Source organism: Physeter macrocephalus, unplaced genomic scaffold, assembly GCF_002837175.3.
Source record: "Physeter macrocephalus isolate SW-GA unplaced genomic scaffold, ASM283717v5 random_831, whole genome shotgun sequence".
NCBI classification, from domain to species: domain Eukaryota; kingdom Metazoa; phylum Chordata; class Mammalia; order Artiodactyla; family Physeteridae; genus Physeter; species Physeter macrocephalus.
Window position 1 is genome coordinate 3,218 of NW_021146117.1, and position 23,402 is coordinate 26,619.

General features: G+C 46.1%; 2 protein-coding genes across 4 annotated transcripts in view; one reads left to right on the top strand and one right to left on the bottom strand.

Annotated features, from left to right (window-relative positions):
• The window catches only part of DDX55 (DEAD-box helicase 55), a 19,954-nt gene extending 3,139 nt beyond the window's left edge, over nt 1-16,815 (top strand). The window contains exons 5-14 of one of the 3 annotated variants that reach the window (XR_008616793.1): nt 863-1,012; nt 2,230-2,419; nt 5,671-5,753; nt 7,614-7,745; nt 8,600-8,692; nt 9,562-9,676; nt 10,150-10,318; nt 10,816-11,108; nt 11,371-12,277; nt 16,367-16,815. Coding sequence is in view for 2 of the 3 variants with exons in the window: in XM_028486339.2 (XP_028342140.1) it covers nt 863-1,012; nt 2,230-2,419; nt 5,671-5,753; nt 7,614-7,745; nt 8,600-8,692; nt 9,562-9,676; nt 10,150-10,318; nt 10,816-11,108; nt 11,371-11,547 (1,402 nt within the window). In the remaining variant the exon portion in view is untranslated. Of the gene's footprint in view, nt 1-862; nt 1,013-2,229; nt 2,420-5,670; nt 5,754-7,613; nt 7,746-8,599; nt 8,693-9,561; nt 9,677-10,149; nt 10,319-10,815; nt 11,109-11,370; nt 12,370-16,366 lie in introns of those variants that run through there. The other 2 variants (XM_028486339.2, XM_028486340.2) reach the window with 2 other exon arrangements.
• On the bottom strand, nt 12,468-23,297 carry EIF2B1 (eukaryotic translation initiation factor 2B subunit alpha). Its single transcript, XM_007125154.4, has 9 exons — nt 23,151-23,297; nt 22,177-22,278; nt 19,508-19,644; nt 19,286-19,402; nt 17,447-17,559; nt 16,825-16,893; nt 15,506-15,581; nt 14,092-14,217; nt 12,468-13,397 (listed from the first exon to the last, which is right to left on the bottom strand). The coding sequence occupies exons 1-9, from the start codon at nt 23,161-23,163 to the stop codon at nt 13,233-13,235; spliced, it is 918 nt and encodes a 305-aa protein (XP_007125216.1). The 5' UTR covers nt 23,164-23,297; the 3' UTR covers nt 12,468-13,232.
• Between the last annotated feature and the right edge of the window lie 105 nt (nt 23,298-23,402).

A 23,402-nucleotide genomic window follows, 5' to 3' on the forward strand; every position in this document is an offset into this window, starting at 1 on the left:
TGCGGTACGCAGGCCTCTCACTGCTGTGGCCTCTCACGTTGCGGAGCACAGGCTCCGGACGCGCAGGCTCAGTGACCATGGCTCACGGGCCCACCCGCTCTGCGGCATGTGGGATCCTCCCGTACCGGGGCACGAACCCGTGTCCCCTGCATCGGCAGGCGGACTCTCAACCGCTGCGCCACCAGGGAAGCCCTAGGTTTTGAATTTTTTAAAAAGAATATGGAATTCCAGATTTTTGTGTGTTATCTCCAGATTTTTTACCTGTTGGCATGTAATTCACATTAAAAAAAAAAAAAAAACAAACTTTCCTGCAGGTCACCCAGTCTGTGGGGGCCATGTTTGGCTTTCAGTCTGCCAGTTTGTGATCTTTACGTAAGATTATCTCTAGTTCTGTTGACATTCTCATTTTATAGATGAGTGACCTGGGACCTAAAGTGGTTGAGTAAAAGTCAGGGGGTCAGCAAACCCTTTCTGTAAAGGACCAGATGGTAATTATTTTAGCTTTGTTGATCACACAGTCTGTGTCATAACGGCTCACCTCTGCTGTTACCGTGTGAAAGCCGCCAGAGGCAACCCATGAATGAAGGAGGATGTGTAATTACGTGCCAATAAAATGTCACAAAAACAGCAGAGTCCAGATGTGACCTAAGAGCCAGTTTGCTGAGCCCTGCCCTTGATCTCAGCTTGGAACCCAGACCTGTCCCCTCACAGAGCAGCCTTCTCTTCCCACTGTGGTGGTCTCCCTTCTCTTCGCCGGCATTTTAGATGACTTTTGCTGGGGGGAATACAAAACTTGGTGTTTGGAATCACAAAGGTCCCCGAGATCCAGCGAGTGCAGTAAATGTTAACTTTGTTTTCATAGTGGGAACATCATTGTGGCAACCCCAGGCCGCCTGGAGGACATGTTCCGAAGGAAGGCAGAGGGCCTGGATCTGGCCAGCTGCGTGAGGTCCCTGGAGGTCCTGGTGTTGGATGAAGCGGACAGGCTTCTGGATTTGGGGTTCGAGGCGAGGTACTGGAATTTGGACTTCATGGGCTTCGGGTGACACAGGATGAAAGGGAGCCCAAGATGGAATTCCTTTATTACTCCATGACTGTCTCTATTAGCCACATGTGAATTTCTTTTTAAAAAATAAATTTATTTACTTATTTATTTTATTTTTGGGGTGCGTCGGGTCTTCGTTGCTGCGTGCTGGCTTTCTCTAGTTGTGGTGAGCGGGGGCTACTGTTCATAGGGTACACGGGCTTCTCATTGCGGAGGCTTCTCTCGTTGCAGAGCATGGGCTCTAGGCGCGTGGGCTTCAGTAGCTGTGGCACTCAGGCTCAATAGCTGTGGCACGCAGGCTCAGTAGTTGTGACTCACGGGCTCTAGAGTGCAGGCTCAGTAGTTGTGGCGCACGGGCTTAGTTGTTCCACGGCACGTGGGATCTTCCCAGACCAGGACTCGAACCCATGTCCCCTGCACTGGCAGGCAGGTTCTGTTGATTGATTGATTGATTGATTGATTGCTGCCTTCGGTCTTCGGTGCTGCGTTGCGGCTTTCTCTAGTTGCGGCGAGCGGGGGCTACTCTTCGTTGCGGTGCGCGGGCTTCTCATTTCGGTGGCTTCTCTTGTTGTGGAGCACGGGCTCTAGGCGCATGGGCTTAGTTGCCCCGCGGCATGTGGGATCTTCCCAGAGCAGTGCTCGAACCCGTGTCCCCTGCATTGGCAGGCAGATTCTTAACCACTGGGCCACCAGGGAAGTCCCCACATGTGAATTTCAAATCATTAGGTTGTTTAATCCTTCAGATTCTACCACACAATTTAAATTCCATTTCTTCTGTCTTTGGTGTTCTTAAGATATGTTTTCCTTCATGGCTTCTTTAAAAGTTTCCGTGAGTTTTATAAAAGTAAGTAGCTTTATTGGGTTATAATTCATATGTTACACAGTTCACCCATGTAAAGTGTACAGTTTCATGGTTTTTAGTCTCAAAAAGTTTTGTCTTAATTTCACTCTTTTAATTACCCCCCATTGTAAAAGTAAAATTATATGCTTACGTTGAAGAAACCTTGGGAAAATGGGAGTATAAAGAAGAAATGAAGATCACCCATAATCTCACCTCCCAGTAGTAGCTACTGTAAATATTGTGATGGTTTTCAGTCTTTTAAAATAACTTGTTTAGTATCATAAAACACCATTTGTTGATTATGCTGATAAGTGAGGGGTTAAGATGAGCCCTCTCTTTTTAGCATAAACACCATCTTGGAGTTTTTGCCGAAGCAGAGGAGAACGGGTCTCTTCTCGGCCACTCAGACACAAGAAGTGGAGAACCTGGTGAGAGCAGGCCTCCGGAACCCTGTGCGCATCTCGGTGAAGGAGAAGGGCGCAGCGGCCAGCAGCACGCAGAAGACCCCCTCCCGCCTGGAGAACTACTACATGGTGAGCGCTGGATGGTCTCGCTGACTCCTGCAGGCCATCAAGGAGGATGTAGGGGTCTAAGGTACAGCGTGGGGACTGGGGTTAACAGTGTCGTGTACTTGAAATTTGCTAACAGAGTAGTTCTTCAAATACCAAAGGGAACTATGTGAAGTGATGGGTGTGTTAATTCACTTGATTATGATAATCATTTCACAGTGTACGCGCATGTCATCACTTCATACACCTTCAATGTATACATGTATGGATTTTTAACGTGTAAATATGCTTAAATATATACAATTTTTATTTGCCAATTATACCTCAGTAAAGCTGGAAAAAATAAAACAAGTATTAAAAGCCAAAGCAATTTACTGAAAAAAATTACTAATTTTTTTTGACTTGAACTGCTTTCAGTAAGCTTAGTTATGTTTTTTTTGGGGCCGCGCCACACAGCACGTGGGATCTTAGTCCCCCCGACCAGGGATCGAACCCGCCCCCTGCAGTGGGAGCACGGAGTCCTAACCATTGGACTGCCAGGGAAGTCCTGTTTTTCCTTTTAAATGATCAGCTATAATAATTGTTTTAACAACTTATTAGATTTTCCAGGTTTTATCAATATATGGTGTACAGTGTTCCCACTGATATATGTTAACTCTTAGCAATTAAAACAAATAAGAAAGGAAATGGGACTTCCCTGGCAGTCCAGTGGTTAAGGCTGTGCTTCCACTGCGGGAGTACAGGTTTGATCCCTGGTTGTGGAACTAAGATTCTGCATGCTGCGCGGCGTGGCCAAAAAAAAAAAAACAAATAAGCAAGCCAAAAATAAGTGCTCTAGAGACTGGCTTTCAGTTTTCTAGGAAACTAAATCTATAAAATGATACCCTGTGGCACATTTTTGAATGCATTTGGGGGGCTCCCCTGGTGGCGCAGTGGTTAAGAATCTGCCTGCCAATGCAGGGGACACGGGTTCGAGCCCTGGTCCGGGAAGGTCCCACATGCTGCGGAGCAACTAAGCCCATGCACCACAACTACCGAGCCTGCGCTCTAGAGCCCGCAAATGCATTTGGGGACAGAGCTAGGATACATGCTATGTGTGATGATGCTTGTCATTCAGCAAGTAAGTGAATAAGGAAGTTAACGCAGGCATAACTGTATCTTAAGCATAGTCTCCAAGGACGGTGTGTATGGACCTCCTATCGCCAAGTGATCAAATTTTTTTTAAAATTAATTAATTAATTAATTTTTGGCTGCGTTGGGTCTTCGTTTCTGTGCGAGGGCTTTCTCTAGTTGCGGCGAGCAGGGGCCACTCTTCATCGCGGTGCGCGGGCCTCTCACTGTCGCGACCTCTCTTATTGCGGAGCACAGGCTCCAGACACGCAGGCTCAGTAGTTGTGGCTCACGGGCCTAGTTGCTCCGCGGCTTGTGGGATCTTCCCAGACCAGGGCTCGAACCCGTGTCCCCTGCATTGGCAGGCAGATTCTCAACCACTGCGCCACCAGGGAAGCCCCAAATGTTTTTATTACACGTGCATGGGGTGTGCTGGGTACAGGCACGGTACATGCTGGGTTCCCTGCCCTTTAATATGAGCCTGAGTTAGAGAAGGGCACAGCCAGATGTGCACGTGAAACACAAAATCGAATTGTGGCCTCTCTGAAGGAGACTTTGTTGGGCGACAGTGTTCTGCTCTGTAACCTAAATTGTGTTTTTCGATTTACAGCTGGGAGTTGCTGAATTTGCAGCAGTAAATCCTAGCTGCCCTTACTTGTAGTTTCCTCACAAAGCAGCGAGAGGGCTTTTGGAAATGTGACTGAATCCTAGCTGCCCTTGTAGTTTCCTCACAAAGCAGCGGGAGGGCTTTTGGAAATGTGACTGTTAGTAATGAGGCCACCCTCTTCTGTTCTCTACCATCACTGGGTTGGGCCAAGGGGCATCTAGAGAGGATGGTCAGCCAGGGTGGCAGCGCCATTTGGGGACTGGGAGAACCCGCAGGCCAGTGTCAGTGCTTGACAAGGCACATCTAAATCGTCAACCAGGAGATGGGGCTCTTCTTTTGGCCGAGAGGGGCTACTCAGCTCCTGAACACAGTGACACAGTCACGAAGAAGTGGGCCGTTTCCAAACCAGTGTCCCTCGTGCTGCGGACTGTAAGGGCGATGAGGTCGCTGTCCTTTGTGTCGATTCATGGGGGAGGTTGAAGGCAGAAGAGTTTGCAGATCAGAAAACCACCTCTGCTGCAGCTGCCTGGAGGATGCATGTGAAATCAGACAGGATGTGTTATACCCGGTGTTGCTATTTCTGCTTGCAGCCGGCCTGGTAAAGTTAGGAGGCCAGCTTTTCCCAGGGGAGGGAGGAGGTGGTGGATAGTGTAGTGGTTAAGAGCAGAGGTGCAAGGGCAAGGCCGCCCAGGTGCACAGCTAGGCTTTGTCCCTTCCTAACTGCACTAGTTCACTACTTGTAAAATGGGGGCTCTGTTAGCACCCATTTCGTAGGGTTGGTGGAGGATTGGCTTATTAATACAGATGGTTTTAGGCCGGTGCTTAGTGTGTAGTAAGTAGTAATAAATTAGCTTTGGAGCCCACTGTGGCCGCTGCTGCACTCTGCTCTTTTGCGTTCATTTAAGTGACTGCATTTAGAGATGTCTGAGTGTGCGAGAAAGAAGTCCCAGACTGAGGGTTTGGTCAGGGTAAAAATAGGGGGATGCATTCAGGTGGACTTAAATGTTTCCAATTTAGGAGCACTTGGTTGCTTTATTAAGAGAGACTGGAGTCTGTCTCCATGGCGGTCTGTGAAATAATTCTGTGCATTCCGCTGTGGAGACCGGTGTTTACCTTAGAGCAGTGATTTCTGACCATGGCTATGCCTCAGGATCTCCTGGGCACTCTTAAGTAATACACAGACCCTTGGGTCCAATTCCACAGCTATGAATCGTAATCTGTATGCTGTGTCCAAGGATCTTCATTTTAAAGACCTCCCCTGGGGCTGGTGTTATGGCCGGCATGGCGCTGTCTGCATGTTGGGGTTTGGGAGGTACTTACTGCACTGGGTGACTCCCTGTACTCAGTTACATGACTTTGTGACTTACGCGTGTCAGCAGCCCAGGCTGATGTTTATTTTTATCTCAGTAGACGGAGTAACATTCTGACGAAAGTCTGTCCCTTTTCATGGAGGAAATTAGATTCCTTAAAATTTAAGGCCGAAACTGAAAATAGCTATGGGGTTATTATTGTCAGCAAATTTGTTTTTATTTTATTGGTTTTCCTTTTTATTTTGTAGGTATGTAAGGCAGATGAGAAATTTAATCAGCTGGTACATTTTCTTCGAAATCACAAGCAGGAAAAACACCTGGTCTTCTTCAGGTAATACTTCTGGGGTTCAGCCACACCCAGAACGTGCACGTGTGTGTAGCCTTCAGGTTCGGAATTCCCTTCAGGTTGTTTATCTGTTAGGAATGTGTTTGGCTGCAAATGACTTCTGCAACTTAAGCTGGAGGGGTTTATTTTTCCCCTGTAAAAAGAAGTCCAGAGGTAGGCAGTTCCTGACATTGGTTTCTGTCTCAGCAACGTCAAGACCAGTGTTTCTTTAACTGTCTTGGCCTTTCCTTCCTGTAGGTCACGTCCTAGTTTTAAGATGACCACTGTGACACCTGCTGCCACATTTGCATTGAAAGCAGATAAAAGAGGAAAGGTGGGGGGGTGGGGGAGGGCAGTGCTCGCTATATCCGACCCTTTTAATCAGAAAAGCAAAAGACTTTCTCAGACAGCCCCCTCCCAAGCTGACTTCTGCTTTCGTTGTATGGGCCAAAGGTGGGTCACCCAGAAGCCCCTCACTTTAGGAGATGGGAAAAAAACAAGTGGGTGGCTGTCCCAGCCTCTGTAGTAGAGGGAGGTGAAGGAGGAAGTGGTTGGGAGGGTGTCTGATCCGCCCGCCTGGTGTCTGCCACGCTGGGGTGTGTCCTGTTGTCAGAGCACAAGACAGGAACGGTTGTGTGCATCCTTCGGGCTGGTTTTTTCCTCCTCCAGATATACCTGTGGTGGTGTCTTTTTGGCGATACCAGAATAATTTTATGTTTCTTTTCCATCCATCATGTCACCAATAAAATGCGTTAGCTGTACTGTCCCACAGTTAGAAACACAGCCTGGTACACACGCACACCACACACACACGAAACTGAAACAAAGATTTCATAAAACTGCATTTGACTAGGTGGGATGGTGCATTCTGATGCTTTCTGTTCTGCTCTAATTTTTTAAAAATGCTGGTCCAGACTCACTAAATTGCTCTCAGAACCCACCAGATTGCTTTCAGGATCTGTGGGTTGTGACCCTAGTGTGCAAAACTGCTCTGTTATGTACTGATGTGACCCTTGGTGGGAACTGGGGAATCTGGTAGAAGTCAGCAGCACAGGTGTTTAAGACAGGAGGTTTAGACAGGAGTTAGCCCAGATTGGAGTCCTGCGGCCTGGGGTAGTGGGAGAGCACAGGAGATGGACTCGAACCTTCCTTCTGGTTCTGCCTCTGCAACTCACTCACTCACTGCCTCTCTGTAAGCTTCAGGTCCCTCACCTACAAAAGGGCGTGACATCCCTTTGGAATCCCTCAAATAAAAAAGGTGAACTTTATTAGAAGGGGGCTGTGTAGGGAGCTCCCAGACTCAAAGAGAAAGTTGGGTGCACTGCCTCTAGGGAAGACAGGATCTGGGGGACCCAGATGGCTATCTCTTTAGGGCACAGCCTCATGGGGATGACCCTGCTCCAGTCCCTTTTTGTCCTCGACTCCAAGTCCAATATCTAGGGTAGAGGACTTGATAGGTCTGACTTCTGCCGAGCCCTAGGGAGCTGCGCTGATTGGGGAAGAAGCAGTTCCCCGAAGGAAAAGCGGGAGTAAAGCTATATTTAAGTTGTCATTGTTTTTGTTGTGAAGGACTACTTCAGTTTAATTAGTTTCTCAGGGAGCCAGGGAGATCCCCTTGCTAGAACAGCTTTAGACAGTAGGAACACATTGTTTGGGTTTTAACTCCTGCTGAAGGGGTTTTGTCAGACGATTGGCCTTCCCCTGGCCGAGAGCTTAGTTGTGGATGATACGCACAGCCATCCTCCTCTGCCGTCTCCCGGGACGACTGGGTGGTCCCCGCTGCATCTAGTGCTCGCGGCCTCCCTCCCCCCATCGCAGGAGGACCGAGGCGGCCTACGACTCTAAGCCCTCTGTCCCCTCTCGCAGCACTTGCGCCTGCGTGGAGTACTATGGAAAGGCTATGGAGGCCCTGGTGAAGGGCGTGAAGGTAATGTGCATTCACGGAAAGATGAAATATAAGCGCAATAAGATCTTCACGGAGTTCCGCAAATTGCAAAGGTGGGTTGGCTTCCTTGGAGATGGCAGATCTCCGGCCACTCTGCTCTTTTGCAGGTCGCTCTGCCTCGAAACCCTCACAGGTGTTTCCTTGCCTGGAACTCTCTTCCTCCTCCAACCTGGTTATCACATCTCTGTATAAATATCCAGAGCCCCTGCCCTCTGTCCTGACCGCATAGCACTTTGCTACACTGACATCCTTACTTATCTGTCAACTTCCCTGCTAGGTTGTAAGCTGCGTAAGAACGGGAACCTGTGTGTTGTGTTCACTCCCCCAGTGGGGCTTTGGTAGCTGTTTGTTGAATGACGGAACAGACAGGAGCAACCTGTTAAAGGCTGTAGATTGTCAGCTGGTGGCTAGGCTGTAGGGAACTTGTGGCTCTAGTGATCATAACTTGATTCTGTTTGTGCATAGAAATAATACTTCTCTGTGTTTCTTAATCATTGAGCCTTCTGGCTATGTTAAAAGTAATCTTTTAGGCAAAGTGATAGAATGGACGGATACACGACAGTCTGGGAGGGAAAACTTCATTTGTTATTTTAAATGGCTGCAAAGGATTAGACCAAATACTGTGTTTTGTTTTGTTTTTGTTTTTTTTCTTTTCCCTCAGTGGAACTATGCTAATTTAAAAAATCTTTTCAGTGTCTCCTCCCCACCTCTTTACAGATTTCACTGAGAACTTGTAGAGTCCTAGAGGTTCTTAGGAGGAAGAAAAATCAAAATGTTATTCCTGTATATTTGCTTCTGTGAGAGGTTCTGCAACCTGGGTTATTACTGTCATCCCTCAGTAAAGACTGCTTGATGGTGAGGGAAACACTGGCCTCCTTACTCAGCGTGGTGTTTTCTCATTTTCTAGCGGGATTTTAGTGTGCACTGACGTGATGGCCCGAGGAATAGATATTCCTGAAGTAAACTGGGTTTTGCAGTACGACCCTCCCAGCAATGCCAGGTACAGTATGAGAGAATGTTACCCGCTCTGTCTAGGAATCTAGGCTAATGAAATAGGCATCCTGCGGAAGAAAACCTAATGATGGTTGTCAAAACATTACGAAATAGCAAAAATAGGGGAACTGGTGAGTTATCATTGATAGGTCAATAGTGATACTATATTATGCAGAAATTTCAGTCATTTTCAAATACTTTTTAATAGATCTTTTTTATTTACTTATTTATTTATTTTTAAATTTTTTGGCTTTGCCGCACAGCATGTGAGATCTTACTTCCTTGACCAGGGATGGAACCCATGCCCCCTGCGTTGGAAGTGCAGAGTCGTAACCACTGGGCCATCAGGGAAGTCCCTCAGATACTTTTTAAAGTTCTTGCAGAAATGCACATGATAGAGTGTTTAAAGGAGAACAGTATATACACCATATATGAAGATGTCAGTTATTCTCTGAAAGCAAGCATATGTTCCTGATAAATGCCTCCAAACATAGGAAAGCACCTGTAAATACAAACTCCTAAGCAATAGTTGTTACTTCCTGCCGGGGGGCGGGGGTCCTCATAGGTCACTTTTATTTTCTTTTTTACTATTTGCTTTTCACTGTTTCTCAAATTTTCTACTGAGACTGCGTCCTCCTACCTGTACCATCAGATAGGCATAAATTTAAAAGTTTTATAGTTCACAGTAAATGTCTAACAGAACCCTCTCTGGTTTGCACGTGTACTTTAATCGCCAGCTCTTCTATAGCACTAATAAGCGGCGGGTTGGGATGGAGCTCCTCGGGTCATTTTAGGCGCATCAGCCGTGCGGCCGCAGGCCTGTGCTCTGCTCGGCTGTCATGTGGTGACCATGTTCCCGCCCCTTGTCGTTCACAGCGCCTTCGTGCATCGCTGTGGCCGCACAGCCCGCATTGGCCACGGCGGCAGCGCGCTTGTGTTTCTCCTTCCCATGGAAGACTCGTACGTCAATTTCCTTGCAATTAACCAGAAAGTAAGCTGTCTTCCTTTTTCCTATGGAATGTCCAGTGCTGGGGTAGTTGAAAAAGTTCTTTTCCGGCCAGTGGGGTCCGGAACTTAGATTAGGGGTTGCAGACACACAGGGGCCAGGCTGGTGATGTCCATGCGGGAACCTGGCTGGCTTTATGGCTGTAGAGAGGCTCTGGGGTACGGCCACTGCTCGGCCCCAGCTAAGTATCACTAGTTGGGAACATAGACCTATGTTGCCATACTTTCCAACCAGAAATCAGGATTGTTAGGTAAAATCTCATGTTAAACTTTGCTTTAAAGTTTTTTAAATACTTTCTGGACCAAGTAAAATACTTTGCTTGGATTTGGGCTTCCAGGCCTCTGCTTTAAGATTAAAATGGATTGTTCTGCCTTTGGTTTTATTGGCACTGGCTCTTATGGGGTAGCCTTGGGGATGAGGTGATTCCAGCCAGAAGTGACGCTGTGGTCCCTGTGCAGTGCCCCCTGCAGGAGATGAAAGTCCAGAAGAACACAGTAGATCTCCTTCCAAAGCTCAGGTCCATGGCCCTGGCCGACAGAGCTGTGTTTGAAAAGGGCATGAAAGCTTTTGTGTCGTACGTCCAGGCTTATGCAAAGCATGAGTGTAACCTCATCTTCAGATTAAAGGGTAAGTTGGACTTCTTCACATAATTGTATCTCCTTCTGAAACATCTGATGGTTTTAGAAGTATTACAAGTATGAAACTGCTTTGTTTTATAAAAACGTCAGGCCTATGCCAGGGTTAATGTATTCTAAACATTTAAAAGGAAGTCTTCCTGGGAATTCCCTGGCGGTCCAGTGGTTAGGACCCCGAGCTTCCACTGCAGGGGGCATGGGTTCGATCCCTGGTCGGGGAACTAAGATCCCATGTGCTGTGCAGCGCAGCCAAAAAAATAAATAAATAAAAATAAAATAAAAGACAGTCTTCCTTGGGTTTGAGTAGACAGAAAATACACTGGCTGCTGAGTATTCCTTTTTAGTAAAAATGTAATTATTTTAATTCTAATTAAAATGAGCCCATTAGATCATTTAGGTAGACAAAATTATATTGCTGTGACTGTTCTGTGGGTTGATGCTTATAATCCTATTTTGGGTGTGCTAACTGCAATGTTTTGGTTTAATCAGATCTCGATTTTGCAAGTCTTGCTCGAGGTTTTGCCCTGCTGAGGATGCCCAAGATGCCAGAGCTGAGAGGAAAGCAGTTTCCAGATTTTGTGCCTGTAGACGTCAGTACCGACACCATTCCATTTAAAGATAAAATCAGAGAAAAGCAGAGGCAGAAGCTATTGGAGCAGCAAAGAAAAGAGAAAACAGAAAATGAAGGGAGAAGAAAATTCATAAAAAATAAAGCTTGGTCAAAGCAGAAGGCCAAAAAGGAAAAGAAGAAAAAACTGAATGAAAAAAGGAAAAGGGAAGAGGTAAAGTTTGCATTTTTATTATTTAAATAGTCAACTTAGAATTCTGAACAAGTTTCACTGAAGTGTAGTATTTAGTTATCTTCTAATAGGAGTTGCTGAGGACTCTCAGATTTCTCTAGCCCCTTGGTGGCTTGGGTGGGGAAGGTGCTGTGTTTGTGGAAGCTGATCTAACAGCATGTAGTTACTGATTAAAAATTGCTGGTTTCGCTTAGAACACTGTTGCTGAGAAATTCAGTAGCTTGTTGATCTCTTCTGCACTCAGGGTTCTGATATCGAAGATGAGGACATGGAAGAACTTCTTAATGACACAAGGCTCTTGAAAAAGTTTAAAAAAGGCAAAATTACTGAAGAAGAATTCGAGAAGGGGCTGTTGACAAGTGGCAAAAGATCAGTCAAGACAGCAGATTTGGGGATCTCAGGTTTGGAAGATGACTGCTGATTCCTGCCGCTCAGCTGAAATGCGCGAGAGCAACGGGAGTGCCAGGAGCTGCCCTGCGCCCGCGGATAGCTCGCGCTTGCGTCTACTGAACAGCGGAACTTCAGCAGACGTCCGGGAAGAGCCACCTCTCCCAAAGCTGTTGCTGCAGATGGGGGAGATGAGAGGGGTTTCACGCTCATGAGTATTTTATGAAAAACATACCAGCCTTTGAAGTCTAACAGAAGAAAATGTAAATTAACTGAGTGTAAATGACAGATGTCAATATTTATTTTGATGGGCTACTCAAAGAGCTCGTTTTTAAAAAATTTTTCTATTTTCATTTATTTATTTTTCTTTTTTTGCGGTACGCGGGCCTCTCACTGTTGTGGCCCCTCCCGCTGCGGAGCACAGGCTCCGGACGCGCAGGCTCAGCGGCCATGGCTCACGGGCCCAGCCGCTCCGCGGCACATGGGATCTTCCCGGACCGGGGCACGAACCCGCGTCCCCTGCGTCGGCAGGTGGACGCTCAACCACTGCGCCACCAGGGAAGCCCAAGAGCTCATTTTTTGGTGGCTATTTTATACTTATTTTTTAACATAAAGATACTGATGTAGACTTGATTTTAGGCCTTTTAAAATTCCTCAGTGTTTTCAGGCACCTGATCTCCCTGGATGTCCTTCTCCCTGGACTTCAGTTCTCTCTCTGATGTACTGCGCAGAACACCTGCACAGCCCCTAGTACTGTTTTATTGGTGAGTATCTGAAAAACAGAGGAAGCAAGTCATTCTGGAAAAGAAAATTATTATGCCTTCTGTTGAATAAACTGTATTTCATTCTAATTGTGCCTTAAGTGTGTGAAGGTGGCTGCATAGTGTCTTTACCAAAATGGACAATACATTTGGGCCTGGGGTCAGCTTGCAGTACCGATGCAACGCCATATCAAAATCTTTCATACAATTTACTTGAAAAGATGCTGAATTGTTCCCAAGAACAATTTTTAAAAAGCTGTTCAGGACCCAAACATGTTTAAATTCACATCTTTCCCAGATACAGAATTAAAGTCTGCAAATATTCTGGAAGGCGTCTTCGTAAGTGGTGAGCCGTGCAGGATACCCCTGCCAAAGACGCCGTTTCTCCCTGTCTTGGGTTCTCCTGTTAGTTTCCACTCTGTTTGGCTTGATCCTTTTTTGGAGATGACAGCCCTCAGCTCACGTTCACCGCTGGAAGCCTGATGCAGATTCAGCAAGTGTTTCCTGCCCTTCTCACACGGCACCATGTAGCCTGCGTCCTGGGCGGCTGTTGGTTGCTGGAGGGGCGCCTGGCTGCAGTTAGGACCCCTGGCTCTCTTAGGCCTGCATGGCTTTCATTGATGCTTCTGGCAGATAAGTCTTGAGTGTGGGGAAGATGAAGGGAGGCGGATGGGGCACATCTTCTTTTATCAGTCAAGTAGCCAATAATCTAACTTGTATTTCTGGAAACTGGAAATGAATGAAAGTGTCTGGAAACCGTAAGCACAATTTAGGTTGGATTTTAGGGGAACCATGAACATATTTTAGATGGGACTGAAAAATTCTTCAAGACGTATGATTTTAAGTCCTTAGTCGATAAAATTTCATAAAAAAACAATTCAGTTTTGGCCTGGCTCATCGAGGGGCCAAGAGGCTGCTCCCAGCATCAGCTGTTCGCCGGCAGGAAAGGGCCTGGCGGCTACAGATAGAGCTTGATGAGTTCGTCACTGACTGCTGAGGGCGTCAGCACCCCCAGGTCTGTAAAGAGCAGTGTGATTAAGGAAGGGGAGGTGTAGTCGACCCACGGGTGCTCCTCTTTGAGATCCTGTCCAGTCTGCGTGGACTTCAGAGTATCTGCCTTGTACTGAGGAGACAGGAAGCATACGTCAGTCTGCCCCACGTGTTCGGGGCTCTGAACTGGAGAGGGCTCGGCCTCAGCAATTAGTGTGCTCCTGCCTCAAAGTGCTCCCCGGAAACGGGGGGAAGCCAGCTGTGCAGCACACTGGCGAGGGGGACGAGTGTGGCTTGGGTGAGCAGAGCATTAAAGAAGACCTAAGCCACGTGTCCCCCTCACTGGTGTGCTAGGTTAACTCCCCCAGACCTCCCAAGACCACCATTTACAGCATTTATAGAGAGCTTACTGAGTGCCAGGCACTGTGCTAAGTTCTTCCCATGGATAATCTCAGAATTGTCATAACCCTTGTACAGATAACTGAAGTTCACAGAGCTGACAATGAAAGGACTTGCCCAAGGTCACATGGTTAGTAAGTGGTGGAGATGGCAAGTGAGCCCAGACAGCTGAGCCAAAACTTCAACTACTACCAGTTTCCCCTGCCTCCTTGGCCTGTATCTAGTGCTTAATTGAATGAGAGACAAAGACTTACATTCTGGGGACAAATAAGGCTGTTCAACAGCCACCGACTTATCTTTGTATCCCGAGTATTGGAAAAAATAGCAGTGGGAAGTGAATAACTTCATGGAACATTCTCAGCACTGTGTTTTTTTTCAGAGGTTTCAGTTTAGACTCAAATACCCCTTCAAATATGTAAAACTCTTGCCTTAAACTTATCTGGAACATCTTGCTGGTTTAGTGGGAAGAGCCGTACAAACTTGAAACTTTCTGCAACAACATAAAAAGGCTTGTTCTGTGCTTTGGCACACACGGCCATCTGGTTGGTTCCAATCTGGGAAGTCAGAGAAAAGCGGAGAAGGGTGAGACCTTACAGCATATCTGAAGTGGAAGCAACAGAAAGTATATGAGTGAACGTAATTTATGTACCTCTGGCTTTGGAATTAAAGAAGACCTTTGAAAAAGAAAACAGACGTTTCTCCAAAGATATACAAATGGTCAATAGACACATGAAAAGATACTCAAGATTCTTAGTCATTAGAGAAACACAAGTCAAAACCACAATGGGATACTGCTTCACATCTACTAGGATGGCTATAGTTAAAAAAACAAGTGTTGGCAAGGATGTAGAGAAATTTGGAATCCTTGTACCTTGCTGGTAGGAACGTAAAATGGTGTAGCTACTGTGGGAAACAGTTTGGCAGTTCCTCAAAAAGCTAAACACAGAAATACCATATGACCCAGCAATTCTACTCTTAGGTATATACCTCAAAGAATTGAAACTCAAATAGGTAATTGTACACCCGTGTTCATAGCAGCATTAGCTACAGCAGTCAAAGGATAGAAACAACTCAAGTATCCGTCAACAGATGAATGGATAAACAAGTGTGACGTGGTACATTATGCAGCCATAAAGAGGAATGAAGCACTGACACATGCTACAATATAGATGAGCTTTGAAAACATCATGCTAAGTGAAATAAACCAAACTCAAAAGGACAGATATTGTATGATTCCACTTACATAAGGTACCTAGAATAGGCAAAAATCATGGAGGGAGAAAGATTAGGGGATGGGGAGAGAAAAATGGGGAGTTTTGCTTAATGGTGACAGAGTTTGGGGGGATGGAAAAGTTTTGAAGACAGTGGTGATGGTTGCACAACAATGTGAGTGTAATTAATCCCACTGAATTGTACACTTAAAAATTATTAAAGTGGCAAATTTTTATGTTATATATTACCACATACAACAAACTATCATGAAATCTTTCCGTGTTAAGCAACAGATAAATTTTAAACATTATACTGATGTGAAATATGCTCCATTAAAAAGAAAAACCAACCAAAAACTCAATTCCAGTTAAAGCATGTTTTGAAAAAATATAAATTACATTCTCCTAATTTACACAAATCAATCTCCAAAGCAGGAAGAAATCTGAACAAAATTTGACTGCTGCAATGGCTCATGGGAACTGGGAAGCCACTGGCTGCAGTGGTGGAGTCTTGAAGCTAAGCAGGGTTAGAGGAACGAATCGTTAATAATACAGTGCTAGCTGGACGTCTGAGGTCAGTGATGTAGCTCCACGCCCTGAGCAAGGGCCTGTGGAGAACTGATGCTCCTACCTTGTTAATGATTCCTCCGTTTTCAACAACTCCTTCAGCACCAACAATGACAAGATCCACTTTCTCCATGATGTAGCTAAGGAAATTAAAAACAATTTTTTAATGCTCCCTTTTCTTTGCTCTTCTTAGTAGCATCATTGCCTGCAAAGATTAATACTCCATTCTCACCAAGGTAAGTTCCTCTCATAACTTTCTTCCAAAGAGCACTGAACACGAGACAACACCTGGCACTGTTACCGGTTCTGCTACAGGGGCACCAAGACCTGTTTTGGTCACGACACCACAATAAGCCGTGTAACTCACCCTGCCACCCAGTAATGTACATGCATACATGTGTAGCTGAAGCAAGGATTTCATGACCCGGCATTTATCCTTACCACGTGTGGCACATTCTGTTTTCCTTTCTACGTTAATACAAACAAAATTTAAAGACCCGATGTGATCTGAAGTTGGAGAAAAGTGTTATGTAATTCAAGAATCTTGCAGGTAGGGTGAAGGCCAATCTACCTTTTGAAATGAGCAATTAGGGACTTCCCTGGTGGTCCAGTGGTAAAGAATCCATCCACCTTACAATGCGGGGGACGTGGGTTTGATCCCTGGTCAGGGAACTAGGATCCCACATGTCGCGGGGCAACTAAGCCTGCACACCACAACTACTGAGCTCGTGCACCTCAACTAGAGAGAAGCCCGCGTGCCGCAACAAAAGATCCCACGTGCTGCAACTGAGACCCGACGCAGCCAAAAATAAATAATAAACAGATCTTACAAAAAAATGAGCAATTAGTAGAATTCTTTAAAATGTTTACTCTTAAACACATTCCTAATTTCCTTAATCATCTCCTTATGTGTTTTCTTTCCAAGGGATTATTACTCCTGTCCAAGGGATTATTACTCCTGTTTTCTCTTGGGAGGCACGCTGCCAGTCCATGGAGCATGTCACCTCGGCTTTAGGAGTGAAGTTGCACAGGTGAGACGAAGAATCCCGAGTGCCACCGAGGGCAGCCCGTGTCTTCAGATGAAGAGGGAGCACTGATCACATGTGCTGACCTGACCTCTGCACCTTGCTCTTAAAATGCACTACGATACCACCACGTAAATGACTCCCACTCTCCCTGACATCCTATAGCCCTGTCTGTACACTATCAAGACCTTATAATGAGTTTGCTGGTTTAGCCCAGCTATATCAGTTAAGAGGCGGGACGCTGCCCAGTCCAGTTTTATGCATGAGACGCAAACCTTCCATCTGGAAGAGCTGCTCCAAGCCACCCCTGGGAGTGGGTGAGGAAAAGTAATCGTGGCGGGGGAGGCCAGGCGCTTACCCGACAGCGGCATCCAGGACGACGGTGACGGGGACACTGAGGTGGCACAGGGCTCTGGCCATTTTCTTACTGAAAGTGACAGTTTGAGAACATTAGAAAAAAGTCCAGGAAGGTCCCATAGTGGTGTATGGTGAGTCACTTAATTTGGACAATGATAAATCACTTTAGCTGGAAACTCAGTTAATATTAGTGGATTAAGGGGCAGATCCTGAGACTCTGGACTAAGGAAACAAGAATTTGGGTCCTTTAGAAGGAAGTATGTGTTTTAAGAGAACTACACTCTTGGGGATACACAAAGATATGTAAATTCAGAAAAAAAGAGTTTTTCTTTTATTATGTGCTGGCTAGATATATGAGGTGAATTATCTGTTCCTTGATAAAAATCTTTCAATTGCTGTTCCTCTGACTTAAGTACTAAATAAAGCCCCTAGATCCTGTACTGTGACCTACTTCAAATTCACGGTGATTTTTCTTCCCGGGGCAGGAATGGGCACTGTCAAAGGCAATGCTGACTGATTGGCAAATTGGGGGCCTATTCTGGCTCCTCTTACAATGGATTCTAATCCTCAGTTTGCTCTTTAAAAGGACTGCTGGGCTCATAACCAAATGGAAAGATACTTGCCCTGATAAGTCAGGCTGTGACTCTGTAATGTACACACTGAAACGCTTCTTGGCCGCCACGGCTGCTTCCAAGACTCTCAGGACCACTCTGGAGTAGGCGTGAGTCAATATTCTCTGTGGGCAGAGAAAGCTCTGTCAAAAGGGCAAGCTTCTGGCGATCACCCATACTCTATGACCCTCTGATGCGTGTTCCTGGTATCCTAAAGCTTCTCCGTATGCTTTCTCACAAATCAGCTGTAATCAGAAAGGAGATCCTTGATAGTACACTGAGTTTAAGCCCATATACAAGCTGAAAAAGTTTTCCGCCAGAGGAATATATTATGGGTCTCCTCTTCCCGTAGCAAGCGCAGAAGTGACATCTCCATGTGGTGTTACTCAGATACAAAAGCCTTTATGTCTGAAGGCTCTGTTAGGTTCCTTTGGGTTGGCTTCCCCAATTCTAAGACATGGTTTGCATGCTTGGGCATACAGGCACCAGGCAGGTAGCATAAAGGAATGCAGGGGGCCGGCTGGGGCCAGCAGCAGAGTGGAAAGGCTGAGCGCCAGCTGTTGTCACGTGGGCCCACTGTGGTCAGATCATCTGGTTTTTCTAGAGGCGCTGAAAATCCAATATTTCAATGTTGGCTAACTAATTTTTACAAACTTACAAACACTGTTTGGGGTAAACACAACCCTTCTGTGGACTGGATACAACGTGCAGATACTTAGATGTCATCTCTGCTCTGAGGAACAGAGTGCAGAGGACAGTGTAAGCAAGGCGGAGGGGCGTAGCTCCCTAGCTCCTTTCTGGGCCTCGCCCAAGAGCTTGTTAGAAACGCAGGTTCTCAGGCCCCACCCTTGTCCGACTGAATCCGAATCTTCATTTAAAAGATCCCCGGGGGGTTCATCTGCATGTTCAAATTTAAGCAGCTCTGCTGGTGGCTGCGGGTGGTTATTACACATTCAGCTCCACTAGAGCAAACGAATCCCGCAGCAAGTCTGCAGAAGGAGAAGGCCTCAGCGAGAGGCAGTCACAGGCTTGCCTCCACTTGGCCCCAAGATGGCTTTGTTTGCAGCTGGCTTGTCTACAAGTTCCACTCGCACCTATTACGTCATTTATTTAATAACATACTCCAAAAAAAAAAGACTTCAAAAATTGGGAAAGGGGTAATAAAACAGTGGACAAGAGTCCAGGTGCAAATGAATACTTTTATGGTCGATGGAGGCTCAGATGGCAGAGAGAAGGCGTGCTGCCGGGAGAGACGTCATAAAAGTTTTACGACCCCTTTGCTGGGAGACTGACTTGATGTGCAGCTCCCGTCTTTCCTCCCTCAGCTTATCGACACTTGGCGGTATCTCTGTGAGAGCGTTTGGGATGAAGATGAAAAATCTCAATCCAGTGCTCACATTCAGCAGGAAGACCGTCAGTATGAACCAATGACAAGAGCTGTGTTAATTTAATTCAGATTAATTTAGTACATATCCAGTAATAAAAAATACTTTTTTTTAGTAAGACACCTTATCAAATCGAGAATCATCCATGCTGTCCCAGGGTTTTTCTCTGCCTGTTTAAAATGACAACCACCTATGATAATAATATCTACATTTAGACAGTGCTTACTATGTGCCGGGCATAGTGCAGAGTCCTTATACATACCATCTCATTAATCCTCACAACACCCCTGTGAGGTAGGTGCTATTATTACCCTTATTGAACAGATGAGAAAACTGCAGCACAGAGAGGTTAAGTAACTTGTCCAAGGTTACACAGCAAGTAAGTGGCAGAGGCAGGATTCTACCCCAGGAGTCTAACTCCAAAGCCCTCGCCCCCAGTCACCACACAGGATCCAGATCTACTCACCGCCCCATCTTTGATGAAAGTATGGCACAGATCTGCAATTTTATTTCTCGACAGGGATGTTCTCCTGAGAAAAATCTCTCCCCGCTCAATCATGATCTTTTTACATTTGGAGTAATCCTAGGAAGAAAAGAGCAAAATGAGGTGAAGGATCCAGATAAAGCTGAGAATATTTGTGGCCAAACCGAGAAATAGAGAGGTAACCGAGGGAGGGCAGGGGCTTACAGAGTACTCCAGGGAGGTAAGGCTGATGAAGCGTAGGAAGAGCTCCCCGCCCGAGGACACGGCCACAGAAGAGTCCACGCCACACAGGGTTTCTATGGCACTGGTGAGATTTGCTCTCAGGCCCTGGAGTGTCTCCCCTGGAATGATCACATGAGGAATGTGACGTTCATTTTTGACCCTTGATGGGTCTGTGACTCACTCACTCATTCAACCAGTGTTTACTGGGTGCAGGCACTATTCTAGATGCTAGAGATACATCAGTGAACATGACAGACAGGGTCCCTGCGCTGACGGAACTCCCTTTCTAGTGGGAGAGGCAGACAGTAAACAAGCACACAAAGAAATCAACAAGTTCATTACAGATTGAAGTGAGGACAGAAAAAGGCAGAATGATGAGAAAGGTGGAGCTACTCTAGACAGAGTTAACAGGGGTGGTCTCTTGGAGTGCAGGCCTAAGCAGAGACCTGAGTAAGAAAGGATCCAGCCGAGTGCAGATCCAGTGGGAAAAGTCTCAGATGCAGACTATGAACGCAAAGGTCCCAAGAAGGGAATAAACTTGGTATGAGAAACAGAGAGAGGCCAGAGTGAAGCACAGTTCAGTGAGGGACATCATAGAAGGAAATTAAGTAGCAGTGACAGAAGAGGTCTGTGGGGTGGGGTAGGTAAGGCTTGGGTGTTTGGATTTCTTTTTCTTTCAATATTTATTTATTTGGCTGCCCCGGGTCTTTAGTTGCGGCATATGAACTCTTAGTTGCAGCTTGTGGGATGTAGTTCCCTGACCAGGGATCCAACCCGGGCCCCTTGCATTGGGAGTGCAGAGTCTTAGCCACTGGACCACCAGGGAAGTCCCAGGTGTTTGGATGCTATTGTTAAGTGCAATGGGAAGATGCTGGAGGTTGTCTTAGAGACATGCATCTCTAGGCCAGCCCTTTAAAGAACGCTTTATTATTTTTATTGTTATTATTTTGTTTATACCCAGATGCTTACATTTAGGATGTCTGAATTAGTAGTAATCACAATGATGACATTAAAACCAGAATTTATACTGGAACATTCTCTCTACAGCAACTGCAAAGAAACTGTCACAAGACAGAAACTCAATAAATCCTTGTAAAGCTCAACTATTGCTATAATTTAAGCTTCAAAGTTAACCTGGTATAATATGGTCATTCTTTTTTTAAAAAAATTTTTTTTTGTTTTATTTCTAATTCTTTCTTGAATTCTATCACTACATTTCTGTTTTTCTAAATCTTGATTTATATTATGTCTCACGTCTTGTACCATTTAAAAAAATTTTAGCTCATTGTGAAATAGCGTGTTATGGTTTTTTTTCTTCTGGTTGTCGTTCTTTTTGGGGGGTTTTATTTATTTATTTATTTATTTACGTTTTGGTGTGATTTCATTGTCTGCAGGGATGTTATTCTCGTTCTGTCTTCCTTACAGTAACTTTTATGGGGTTTGGACACAATCATTTCATTTTTAAGTTAAATGAGTTCTCCTGAACTTTGAGAAAAAGACTTCATTCAGGTTCTCTTCGAGCTCCACAGAGCTCCCTCTTCCATTGTTTTATGTAGTATTAAAAAATACAGGGCTTCCCTGGTGGCACAGTGGTTGGGAGTCCGCCTGCCGATGCAGGGGACACGGGTTTATGCCCTGGTCTGGGAGGATCCCACGTGCCGCGGAGCGGCTGGGCCCGTGAGCCATGGCCGCTGAGCCTGCGCGTCCGGAGCCTGTGCTCCGCAACGGCAGAGGCCGCAGCAGTGAGAGGCCCGCATACCGAAAAAAAAAAAAAAAAAAAAAACAGTAGCTTGCTTTCTGAGATTTCTTGGTTCTGTTCTCCTCCCCAAATCTTTTCTGGACTTTCTCTTTCTTTCTTTTCCTTTTCTTTTCATTATCCCAACATTCTGCAATTTTGATTCCACTCCCCACTATTCAGTGGGGACCCTGGCAGGAAGAAGCCCTGGCAGGTCAGTTTTTTTTTTTTTTTTTTTTTTTTTTTTTTTTGGGGTAGGGGCGCGAACCCGGTTCCCCTGCATCGGCAGGCGGACGCACAACCACTGCGCCACCAGGGAAGCCCAAGGCAGGTCAGTTTTGAGAAAATGCAGCATCTGTGCTGGTCTTGCCCCTTCAGTCCATCTGCTTGGCTCCCTGCCTGCACTCATCTGCTATTGTAGTGAGCAGAACCACAGCATCGTCCCAATTTCAGCTGCTACTCTCAAAGTGAAACGGTGCACCTCAGATTGGGACTTGAACCCGGCCAAAACACATGGTCTTCCAACTGAGATCACACACCTGGTTTCAGGAGTTAATGAAGCTCAGGTTCTTGATGTCTCATCACAGAAAGAATTCAGTGAGAGACAAAGTGATAGAGAAGAAGTGGATTTATTTAGAGAGAAACACACTCCACAGACAGAGTGTGGGCCATCTCAGAAGGTGAGAAAGGCCAATATGGTCATTCTTGATTCAAAGTATATTTCATTGAAAGGAGACCCATTCAATGATAACTTGAGGGCTCTCTTCACATTAAAAGGACAGAAAAAGAGGGAGGAGCTGAGCTTGGGGCTGCATTACCTTATGTAGGCACACATCCGTCTCTCACTTTCTACACTTCTAACAGTTATGAGCAGACTTTCCTAACACCTGGAGTGATGGAGGATGACCCTCTTTACCTTTATCTCTCCTCAAGTACTCCAGCAAAGTCCGGATGGCAGCTACTGCTGAGGCCATGTCAGGATCTTCTTTCATCTGAGACTTAAAGTATTCAATTAACTCTGGGAAGGGAGAAAAAAGTGATTCATCACATTCATTTAGCAGGATAGACGACCAGAGAGCTTATCAATGACTGTTGACTTTAAAAAGCAAACTAATTTAAAAAATATTTTCTTTGCAGGCTGTTTGGCTTCAGGCGCACCATAAATGTTGATGGGAATAGACATGACATCACTTTACTATTTGCAAACTCTTTCTCTCTCATTTTGCAAAAGCTAGCCATGTACAATGGCATAAAATTTAAGCCCCATCAAAAGGTAGTGAAAGGTCATTCTCCCCCTTATCCTAGACCCCAAGTCCGGAAAGAATCCCAGAGCCAACCTCCTTACCGATTTCTCCTGCACCCTCCAGTCTATGCCAAGTCAAGCGTATTCACCTACATACATATGTACATGTATGTGATGCAGAGGTCCACCCTGCTCTTATTTTTTTTAACATGAAAGGTACTGTATACACATTAGTTTGCCCTTGTTCTTCACTTAATAAAACACCTTGATAACCACACTAGACGGGCAAATCAAATACGCCTTTCTTTTAATTCTAGTACCAGATCCAACAGGGCAGGGAGTCTTACTCATACTTCACATATGAGGAAATCAAGACTGCGAAGACCTGCACATGCGTCCGAAGTCTCACTTTTTTGGATGGCACTGGAAAGTGTGGGGAGAGGGGGTGTCCGGGGATACCCTCAGGACCCATTCCCTGGATACAGGAGCAGCGAGTGGTTTTAGTTGAGACTAGACGAACCACATCCAGCCAAACAGCCTGAGCTTGGAAAGTGACCTCTCCCGGAGCCCAGTCTGGGCGTGCGAGGTGGAGGGATCCCTGCGCGGCTCCGCTTTAGGCCCAGCAGGCCCGTCGCGTCCCAGTTTACCCTTGTCGTCCATGGTGCCCTCTGGACCGCGGAGCCCGAGGGGCCCAGAGCCGCTCGCGCCACTTGGATGGGTCCAGCGACCGCGCGGGCTCCGAATCACAGTGACCAACAGCGTACTGCACAGCTCTGCACTCCACTTCCGGGGCCTTGGGGGCGGGGCTGTGGCTACGGCGCGCGGCCTGAGCCCAGCCCTGTCTTACGTCACTCGGAGGCGCCGGAAGTCGGGGTGCGCCGTATCCCGGAGGCCCGCTT